General features: G+C 41.0%; 2 protein-coding genes across 2 annotated transcripts; one reads left to right on the forward strand and one right to left on the reverse strand.

The window, feature by feature from the left end:
• The first annotated feature begins 5,977 nt into the window (after positions 1-5,977).
• LOC131017976 (histone H3.2) lies at positions 5,978-6,573 on the forward strand. Its single transcript, XM_057946745.1, has one exon. The coding sequence runs from the start codon at positions 6,055-6,057 to the stop codon at positions 6,463-6,465; it is 411 nt and encodes a 136-aa protein (XP_057802728.1). The 5' UTR covers positions 5,978-6,054; the 3' UTR covers positions 6,466-6,573.
• A 188-nt stretch (positions 6,574-6,761) lies between these two features.
• Positions 6,762-10,755, reverse strand: LOC131017851 (squalene monooxygenase SE1-like). Its single transcript, XM_057946597.1, has 8 exons — positions 10,283-10,755; positions 9,163-9,274; positions 8,820-8,994; positions 8,344-8,512; positions 8,028-8,246; positions 7,663-7,938; positions 7,286-7,564; positions 6,762-7,169 (listed from the first exon to the last, which is right to left on the reverse strand). The coding sequence occupies exons 1-8, from the start codon at positions 10,526-10,528 to the stop codon at positions 7,065-7,067; spliced, it is 1,581 nt and encodes a 526-aa protein (XP_057802580.1). The 5' UTR covers positions 10,529-10,755; the 3' UTR covers positions 6,762-7,064.
• Between the last annotated feature and the right edge of the window lie 280 nt (positions 10,756-11,035).

Below are 11,035 nucleotides of genomic sequence, written 5' to 3' on the forward strand. Positions count from 1 at the left end.
AGAACAGGCTCTCAAGTAATTTATACTAGGCTAAGGATATAGCATGAGATGCCTAGTCTATTAAGAGAGTTTTAATAATCAGCTAGACTGATTTTACAACAATGAATTACTCTCTTCTTCGATTCGAAATTTATCTATCTATGGTGATGCTGGCTCTTTAATTTGACAGAGCTTCAGCGTATATCTTTGAATCGATCATCTCCCTAGATTGAAGGTTTTCCTCGAGCTCTATTTATATGCGAAGTCTTGAATAGATCTGTTGGAGAGATAATCTTCAGGATTTCTGCCGTTGTGAGACATTCCATACATTGGGTTGAGGCTTCAATCTGCTTTGCTCCTAATTGGTTAAGAGTTTGAGTCCTCTTTGTCCTAGGAGCATGGTGCGTCAGTACTTTGGCACCAAAAAGGAAAGTTGGCGTACTGGAAAGGACGATCTTCAAATCTGATGCATTTAATGCCATTGCAATACATATCTCTGAGCTTCAGTCTGAGGACAAGAGTAGACTGATAAAGTTTCGTCAATCAGTTGTGCTTTAATCTTTTACTTGATCAGTCGTTGACTTCAGTAGGGTTGTCCATTGTATCCAGTAGCTTTCCTCAGTTGATCAGTCTTCAGTCGAGCTTTGATCTTCAAGGTCTTCAGTCTTCAGTTTCTTCGATCTTTATCGCCAAGAAACTACATCTATCAGTTATCTTCATTCTAATCAAGAGACTGAACTGTAACTAGGGGTGTCTAAACGGGGCGGGTCGGGTACCCTACCCGAAAATTGCGGGTACCCGACCCCGAATTTTGCTCAAATGTTAGTCCCGATACCCGCCCCGCCATGTATGTCGGGTACCCTAATACCCGATGCGGGTACCCGGCGCGGGTATTAGGGTACCCGCAAACCCGGTCGATTTTCAATTTTTTTCCTTTTTTTTTATCTGCTTTTTCGATCAATTTTTTCATTTTTTTTCTTTGTTTTTCGATCAATTTTTTCCTTTCTGCTATTGGTGTTTACAATTACAGTTTGCAATATCGTTGTAAATGGAGTGGAACTATTCTGACCCAATTCTCCATTAACACAATTGTTCATTTAGACATATATAATCTATGAGTGCGTCATTTAGACATATACAATTCTCATAATTCATCAACATTTGATTTAAGACCATACAATGTTGAAGTGATGAGCGTCAATGCGTGAATATGTTGTCCTTGAAGCCCTATGCATTATACAAAAATAGAAAAAAGGCTACCTTCTAAGTTTTGAGTCTTCTGACCGCCGGACGCCGGAAACGAGACAGATGAGGTGAGGCCGGAGATGGAGCGGGCCTGAGACAGAGGGGTGAGCAGCAAAGGAAAAACTAAAAAGTACTTACCGACGTGAAGGCGTCGGAGGACGTCTCGGACGACGGACGGCTCGGAGTTTCGGACGGCGGAAGGGTGGCGGTTTGCAGCAGCGGAGGTGGGTGGGAGGCAGTCCAGCGCGTCGGGTGGGAGTGGGAGGGAGTTTGAATTTCACGTCTGTAGTGATTTAGGGTAATTTTTAGTTTTAGTGTTTTACTATTATTAAAAATTAATAAAAATATAAAAATTATATTGAATTAATAATATTAGCGGGTATCCGGGTATACCCGATACCCGACGGGTATACCCGATACCCGCGGATTTTCAGAGCATGAATCCCGATCCCGACCCGATTCCCGTGAATTGCGAGTATCGGGTATCCGATACCCGATCGGGTATCGGGTTCGGGACGGGTAACCTGATACCCGCATCCCGTTTAGACACCCCTAACTGTAACAGTTGAGTTCAAGCAAGAAGTCTAGTCTAAGGAACATAAATCTAAAGGTTTTGGGATCATCAAAACTGGAATCTGATATTTCTTCTATTTTCCAACAGTTATTCAAGCTATTATAATTAACTCTTCTTCTCTCTACACGGACATTCTTCAAAATTCTAAACAATTTTTATATTGATTTTCCATTCTCTTCATAATATGATGTTGAATTTTAACCCGATTCAATAGTTGGGAAATTAAATTTGTATACTATTATTCTCAACCCGAAATCCTCTTGGTTATGAATTTAACTTTTTATATTTAATTTACGATGAACCTAAATTTGAATTGTGAATTTAAGAACATTGATCTCTTTTGGGTGCTTGTGAATCTCTTTAGATGACGAAAACAATGACAAAGACAAATGATCTGCATTTTACTTGTGAAAATCATTAATACTGAATTTAGTAACAATATGATCTATAAAAGAGTTGTTCTGCGTTCCTTTTCTCACTCTAGAAGTAACAGAACACATAAATAATGTCAAGAATACAACAAATACAATTCTCACCAAATACTACTAGTTTTAGCATTGAAATTATAATTTGTAGTCATTTCAAACTGAAACAAAGTTAAAATTAGGAAAAATAAAAGAAATTGTTTAGTAAATACTAACCAAATAAAATCATTCATGCTGCTGGAGATGTTGCAATCGGAATCTACGTAAATTTAAACATTTTCAAAATTTTGCAACAAAAAATAAAAAGAAAAAACAATTTTTTTTTTTTTTTTTTTTGCTGAAATGGAAGTTTAATATAAAAAGAAGAAAAAAAAACCCTTGAATGCACAAGACGCAAGCAAGGAACAGAGACTCTAAAAGAGTCCGATAAAAAAAACAAAACGCTCAGAAAAGTCTAAACGTTTCCGCAAAAACCAACAATCAAATATTAAAATCCATATTGGAATGATAATCATCCTTGTTGCGATCATTTTCCATGGCAATTACATCCGACCAACGGAGGTTCGCAATATTGTTCATAGTACGCATCGTGTTGCTGCTACTATGATCAACAACGAAGTTGCTCGGCTGAAATCCAAGACCCTCCGCATTTCTGAGGCGGTTTTTAATGCTATCAGTCGGAACTGCATGACCAAGCTCACTTCCTTTTCCCGAGCCTTTTGGACGGCCACGTCCGCGCTTCGGCTCCGAGAGCAAAAACATCCCTTGATTAACCTGCTCCTCTAACCGACTTATACGACCAGCAATATCCTCCGGAGTAGGATTGGACTGCTTATCTCCAACAACCTCCTTTTGAATCGGAGAATGAACCTGCTCACTCACAAAACCATCTGTCCCAACCTCCGACTGCTTCTCCGCCACTGCATCCTTAAGCGCCAAAGTTTCATTCCGCAAGCTATTGCCCTCCTCTGCAGCAGCTGCCACATTCTTCGCAAGATTCACGACTCCATTCGGTGTCTCCATCTCTATATCCTCATCCACATCCTCATCGTTGCCATCCAGTTGATGCTCCGAAGTTACCGGGACTAGCACAACTTCCAACGAATCAGGCCCTGACAAAATACGGTCATCCCTCTCGTTCACATCCTCATGGGACGTCACAACCTGCTCCATAACATTCGACTGTAAAGCAGCAAACCTATTCTCAATAAGAGTTGCAGCGCATGATGAGACCTTCTGCTGCACCGCATGCTGTTCCTCGACAACCTCGTGTCGTATCAAGTTATTTCCATGTGGTGGTGAATCCTGTACCTGTTCAGATTGTAGCCCTACCGGAATCGATTTACCCCAAGAAATCCCTGGCTCAGAAACCTCCTGCCATTGTTTCGCCATTGCTTGTTGCTTTCCAGCCGGCTTCATAGTAGTCTCCACTTGCGGATTAGCTTTACGACACTTATCGGGAGAATGCCCCGTGATCTTACACTTGGAACAATAATACGGTAAGTACTCGTAAGTAAACTCAACATGAAAAGAATAGTCACCCCCATCAAATAGAAGCGTAGTAGGGAGAGATTTGGACATATCTAACTCCACAAGAACACGCGCGAACTGTCCGAAATCTCGAGTAATCGAAGCACCATCAATCTTCAGCGGATGGCCCACGAAACGTGCAATTCCAGCCAGCACCTCCGCATGCCAATATTCGATAGGCAAATAATGTATACGAATCCAAACGTTTGCCAACGACGAGAGTTCTTTAAACGGATCAAAGTTCTTCGCCCACTCGCGAAGGCGGAGATTTCCATTAAAAACTTCCCAAATCAACTTGGCTTTAGCTCGTTCTTTATCCTCTGCGTTCTGGAAGACTATGGTATAGTATCCTTTACCCAAAGGAATGAGTTGCCAAGGCGAACTGATATTCCACATGTTCTGAAGCTCCGTTTTAATCATCAACGCAGGCTTGGGCTTCTCCCCTTTGTTTAACAACAACCTTCCCGTCAAAGCATGATTAAGGTCAGAAATCTGCTTCAAATGAAGCTCTGTAGGCATCTTGAAACAGTAGTGATCACCTTCTTTTGTAGGGCGTAGAGCATGATAATGATGTGCAGCAACATCCGGACGACGCGGCGTCCGATTCGCAGTAATATCGACATATGATTTGACAAGAGCCGTCTCAGCCGTCTTCTGTTGGGAGCGGTTATTTGTTGGAACAATATAAGAATTATTCCCTGGAAGATTGGCATTAGGAGCCATGTTTCGACTGCGCTGATCGGCAGACGAGCCATCTACACGAAACTGGTGTGACGCAGGCTGAACAGATGCCGCCAACCCCACAGGCGGGCTAGGGTTCCGGTGCAGCTGAGATGCCTCTGGCAGAACAGAGCTTGACACAGTAGCAATTCCCCCCGATGGGCTAGGATTTTTCTTGTGTGGCAGGGAAGAATTATGAATAAAATTGTTGGAGACAACCGGTAGGTTAAGCCCACCCGTCGACATGATTGCAGAAGCAGCGGCGGCGGCAAGAGATTTCCGAGCGAGCAGCGTCAAACAGCTGGTGGCTGCGTGTTGATTCCTCCAGCGGCGGAGGCGAGCAGGGGCACGGCTGGCGGCGTAGGCGAGCAGCGGTATAGTTTCTCGCTGAAACGGCGTTCCGCCCAGATGAACTCCAGATGTTACGATAGAAAGCAGAAGACTGCCGTCGTGCAGTTACGGAGGCAGCGGTTGAAGGAGCCGAAGAAGGCGGAGGAGGCGGACGGCGGTCCTCCTAAACTCAGATCGGTGTACAGACCGGACCTTCCAATCGGAAATCCAGAGGAAAATTCCGGTTGATCGGCGGAGGAGGCGATTTCCGGCGCCCAGATGTGGTGTGAATTGAAAGATCTGTCGCCCAGATCTGATGTGAAAAGGAAGAAGGAGGAGCGGCAGTCACGCCCCTCTTCTAAAATTCTTCTCCGACATTTTTCAAAACAATGAATGGTTGCGAAGGAAATAAACGAAGTCTAGAAATTGGACACCAGAAAAAAAAAATTAATTGACTTGAGATAAACTTTGACCTTCCATAAATTTTGAATTAGTTAAGCTCTAGTAATACATTACAGAGCAGACTGAATTCATCGGCGATTGGCGATTTAGGGCAATTATGGTAGAATTCGAATAATCCAAAGGGAATTTGAATTTAATAAAAAATGTAATGCGAGTGAAGCATGGACAAAAATTAGGAAGCACAAGATTTGGAAATAAAACTACATTGAGCGTTTAATGAGAGGGGAAGAGAATTGGAGAAGAGTGAGAGAATTGCATAAAGATAGGAAAAAGTGAAATTGACAAAAGAATAAAATAAAAATAATGAAATAATTTTATATAAAAGTTAATTATCTTTTAAATTTTTTAATAAATATATTTTTTATTTTTATTATATGGAAATGAATAATTTTATGCATTGGGTCTAAAATAAAACCCCGTTTTATAACCAACGACTTCACTTTATTTTGGAAGATCCCTCTTAAACCAACGTATTCCTACGTTATTTTAATGTAAAAAACCCGGCACTGCACATGACACGTCATGAATCCGGACCTTCTTTATCTCCAGCCACTGATTTCTACACTTGATCCAACGAACATTTAAACTGCCACGTCAGAGATCCGCGCATACACATAAGTAAATCACAGCTGTTCATTACGAAAAGCAGATATCAACGGTCAAGATCGTACTCCATCCCGCCTTAACCAGAAATAAATACTCCTTCAAATCTCTTCCCACTCATCTCAAATTCCAATCGCCGAAATCCCCATCTTCTTCCCTTCCAAATTCCGAACACAAACCCTAGTAATGGCTCGCACAAAGCAAACCGCCCGCAAATCTACCGGCGGCAAGGCGCCGCGCAAACAGCTGGCAACTAAAGCCGCCAGGAAATCCGCTCCGGCGACTGGCGGAGTGAAGAAACCCCACCGCTTCCGCCCCGGCACCGTCGCTCTACGTGAGATCCGCAAGTATCAGAAATCCACCGAGCTCTTGATCCGGAAGCTCCCGTTCCAGAGGCTTGTTCGCGAGATAGCGCAGGATTTCAAAACTGATCTGAGGTTCCAGAGCTCCGCCGTGGCGGCGCTTCAGGAGGCAGCCGAGGCATATCTCGTTGGATTGTTTGAGGATACGAATCTCTGCGCCATCCATGCGAAGAGAGTGACGATTATGCCCAAGGATATCCAGCTTGCCAGGAGAATTAGGGGTGAGAGGGCCTAATTGTGAGTTTGATTTGGGGCTGGAAAATATGTGGTTGCATAGTCTCCGTTTTCTAATCCGATGTGTAGTGGTATTTTATGTTGAATGAAAATCGTTTTTCACATCTAATTAGTTTTCATTTTGCAATTGATGTTTTTTGTGGTATGCTTTATTAGCCCTTGTTTTTCTCACTCATTAAGAAGCACTAATATATAAACAATCAAATAAACTATAGGAGTCACGAATAAACATTTTCCAAGAATAAACATGGTAAATAGATAATGGGCTAATGAGATACTAGAATTCAAGAGAAGATGTAACAAATAGTATTGAACAAATTTATTCCCAATAAGAGAGTATATATAATACAAGTTGATATGAAGATTTACTCCCGATTAGTAGAAATTTAGATCTACGTTTTGGTAAATGCTTTACACTGTAATAATATTGTGTTGGCACTTCTAGCTTATTGTATTGGTGTTGCACTTCTGCTTCTTTGAGTGAGACAACATACAGAGCTATAGTACTAGTATTTCTTCAGGCAAATCAACACACTATTTTTCTTTTCATTCTAAAGCAAAGAACAAAATAATGAATATGATAATTTGGCCGTTTATCTTCTACTTAACAGGGGCTGCTCTGTAGTACGCTGGCACAGTAGCAGGGAAGAACATTTGTCGAACGCCTTCTGCTTTTATAATTGGGAAAATGATTCCAGATGCACCCTGTGAATTCAGAAAAATATGAATTGTTAGAGTTGCACAATAGAAAATGATGTAGAAACTTAGCAAACACAACGCAATGCAACGATCTTGAAAAAATTGACATGAAAGTTACTCACCGAAAGCAATCTCGCTCCCAACCAAACCTTGCTTGGTGAAGGGTATGGAAGTAGTAAACGACCTACTCCATAGACAGCCACGGCGAAGAAGTGGAGAAAGAGGCTCAATGGGCGTGGGTTCAATCCAGAAAGTAAGGAGATTGGGCCTTCTGAGAAGATGCCTCCTAGGCTCAGGTAGTCGAAACAAGCCTCACGCATTTCCTTCCTTGCTGGATCAGGTGAAGCACAGAAAACTTTGTAGAGCGCTCCGGCCAATGTGTTGATGGTAGATGCCACTGGCTGCAATCAAATTCGCACATCAAATTTGAAATTTCTATGTCGTGCTTCAATTCGCTCACTATAAAATGCAACAGGAATGTTCAAAATCTATAGCTTACCTTTCTTAGAGTGTAGAAGGATTCGAGATATTGGCAGAGTGTGGATCCATCATTTAAATTGTCAATAGGCCTAAGAAGATTGCGAAGGAGAACAATATCAGACAGAGCCACGGTCATTCCTCCACCGGTTAAAGGGTGGCGCATGTTGAATGCATCCCCCAACAAAAGAGCGCCAGGGGTGGGAAGAGGATTTGCTGGCATGCTTCTGTTTGGCATGGTCCTTATATTTCCTTTCTCGATTGCAGCTATAAATGAATTATGCAGCTGAGGAGGAACCTGTTGAAACATTGATTTAAGTAAGCTTATACAAGTAGAACCAAGTAAGGAAGAAATTCAAGTCTGAGAGAGAGAGAGCATTCAAGCACCTGAGGAGCCACCACAGTTTTCAGATAATGGGCCATATCACCATTGGAAATGGATGGAACCTTCTGCCCGGGAACGTCAACCAAACAGCGTATCTCTGTACTGCTGATGGGATAAAACAGGATAGGTGAAGGATCGCCAAGAACAACATGTCCATGATTAGCATGTGGGAGATCACAGTTTTCCAGGATCAGACCGACGAAACAAGAGGGGTTCTCTACCTGACCATGTGAAGAGAAATCATGTTAGAAACTTTTTAGACATGTCAAAAACAACATACAAGTTGTAGAGCGTGGAGTTTGGTGTCATCGTATTCACCTGAGGAGAACAGAGAGAGCGCCTCAAGTTCGAAAAACATCCATCGCAAACAATGGTAAGAGGAGCATAAGTTGTGATCTCTTCGCCTTTCTTGGTCTTGTATTGCACACCTCTAACAATTCCCTCTTCTTCAAGCAACGACGTTACTGTGCCTTGTTCAAGCCTTACACTGCACCAGGAAACTATTGAGTTAAAATCTTTATTATTATTATTAGAATTTAGAATTGCAAGGGATTTGATATTTGATTCGGTAAATATCCATCTACTCAACCTTGCATCTTTTTCAACTTTTAGGTATCAGTCAATATAAACACAGTAGACAAAAATTGCAAAATTGACCAATTGATGGAGTTAGAAAGCCCTTCATAGGAGTGCAACTAAGTATTACTCCTTATGGTAAAGTCTGCCAACTTAACATAGTAGAATTCACAAAATCCATATGTAAGATCATTAAATAAAGTGTTACGAAATTGTACTTTTGAAGTGTTGCAGCCTTCTCTCTCATCCTTTGGATGAACCGGCCATTGTGAAAGCTTCTGCCGGCGACGTCGGCATCGAATCTCTCTAAGGGGTAAGATAACTTGGTGTCTTTACCCTCCTTGTAAAGGGCATATCCAAATACTTGTTGAGCATCGATTTCTCTCACACAATCTGCAGTTGGGTAATCAGAACCAATTTTAGCACAAATTCAATGAACACACCAAACTTTTCCTGCTATTAATAAATTTGGACCTAACTCTTCCTTCCCATATAAATATTTATGGTAACAATAAATATGGAGTTGATAAAAAAGATTAGATTGGGCCACTGCAGCTGTACCTTCAAGACCTAACTCAATCAACTTCAAATAACCGCCAGGCTGGAGAAGTTCGCCAACGATGCGATCTGGCTCGGTCAAGTCTCTTTCAATGACATGAACTCGACGTCCATCCTACAATTATGTAAATGAAAGATGTTAAGAGTAAAATAACGTGTCGAGATTAGTGCTTCATTTGACCATATTAGTAGCATAGTATTCCACAATCAATCATACATCTTGACATGTAAAGTTTGTAGATCTACTGCTGCAGTAGGTGGATGGCTTGATTTGCCAAGTTATATAACTAAATGCATATCCCAAATAATCAACGGCAAAGACAGTAATATTTTGTGTAAAATTCAACAAACATCATCTTAAAAATTGGAAAAAGGCCAAATTGTCATAGTTTGTTATAGTTATTAACTGAGGAATCAAACTTTTCTTTCGTTAAATGGCAACTAAGATCCGTAGGTGACTATAGAAAAATCCTGCTGTCGCCGTCTAAATCAATTTTTTTTTTCTTAATTTCGTTGCACTCCATTTCTTGCCATATTCGAAATCAATTTAAGAAAAATTATTCCCAGCTATGCATTAATCGTATTTCTTCAAAGATTGAAACCAGCAAATGTTAGTAGTTGCTATTAGATACTTGTGAAAGTCAAGAAGAATACGCTGATAAATAGATTTTTCACAGAGGAAAGGAAACAAACATGAAGCTTACAAGTTAATGACAGATTAAAGACCTAATTTCCACACAATTGTCCAGCATTAAAATACACAATCATTTGCATGTTTTGAGCTCTTATAAATCCTAATCGAGTACGTTAGATGCAGTATTTATTTGAAGACAACATTTTTTATCAGCTTGAAAGCTTTAATCAATAGTAGAATATAAGACGGGGAAAATGATTTGAATCGTCAGCTCCATCCTAATATAATAATACAAAAGTGAAGCACTAATTCTCTAGCAATAATTAGTGTTTATTCGCATACGTCTACACACCTAGCCTGAATAATATTTTACAGATGCAATAGTTTCTAGGCTTCATGAAATTTAGTGAATGTAGCTAAGATTATAGCGAAACGAAATCTAATTAAGAAGGATCATATAGCTGTGGAAGAAACTAAAAGACTCCCTACCTTGCCGAGGGTATAAGCCAGCGCCGCCCCCGCAACACCGGCACCGACAATGATAATGTCGGCGTCGTCGCCGGTATCCTGCCTCAATCCAGCGCTGACGGCGGCGGAAGTCTTAATGCATTCATCCTTTCCGGCAGCCTTGGAGCCTCTATTCCGCCTTATCTTCCGGCGCAAGTTGTAGAGCAAAGCGAATCCAAACAGCGAAGCGGCGAAACATCCAAAAATATACTGATCTATCATCACCATTTTTTCGTCGTTACCGATAAAAAATGCGCCACGAATTCTCACGCTTCACCTCTTCCTTTTTGTGTAGTTTTCACGTTCTTTGTGCGTACTCAAAATTTGCGTGTGAGTTTTCGGAGTTGTTGTGTTGCCCTATAAATAGGAAAAACAACATATCCGGCTCCAACGGCTCGGCTTGGGCACGCGGAAAGCGTGAATCGGCCCACACTAAAGTACACACACACACACACAATATATACTTATTTTATATAATATATAGTATTATTTTTTTTTCAATTTCTTTTTGTTCTGTTAGAAAATATTCAAATACGGCTGTGCTACAGTGTGCCGAGGAGTCGTAAAAGTTAGTTGTGTTGTGCCCATTTATTAGCCCATCATAATTGAACCGACCCGAAACCTCTTTTGGTGTTTGCATGAGATACGTGGCAGAAGATCAGTGGAGCTAGACTTTCGATCAGGGGAATTTAATTTCTTTAATAAATTAATAATTAAATTAAAATAAAAAATAAA

Source organism: Salvia miltiorrhiza, chromosome 1 (assembly GCF_028751815.1).
Source record: "Salvia miltiorrhiza cultivar Shanhuang (shh) chromosome 1, IMPLAD_Smil_shh, whole genome shotgun sequence".
Lineage (NCBI taxonomy): Eukaryota > Viridiplantae > Streptophyta > Magnoliopsida > Lamiales > Lamiaceae > Salvia > Salvia miltiorrhiza.

What these genes read in the sequence shown, in the direction of transcription:
- LOC131017851 (XM_057946597.1), bottom strand. Translation starts at nt 10,528, where the DNA reads ATGGTGATGATAGATCAGTATATTTTTGGATGTTTCGCCGCTTCGCTG. An exon ending in AAACTGTGGTGGCTCCTCAG is followed by an intron (nt 7,939 to 8,027) that starts GTGCTTGAATGC and finishes ATGTTTCAACAG; the next exon opens with GTTCCTCCTCAGCTGCATAA. An exon ending in CCTTCTACACTCTAAGAAAG is followed by an intron (nt 7,565 to 7,662) that starts GTAAGCTATAGA and finishes ATTTGATTGCAG; the next exon opens with CCAGTGGCATCTACCATCAA.
- LOC131017976 (XM_057946745.1), top strand. Translation starts at nt 6,055, where the DNA reads ATGGCTCGCACAAAGCAAACCGCCCGCAAATCTACCGGCGGCAAGGCG.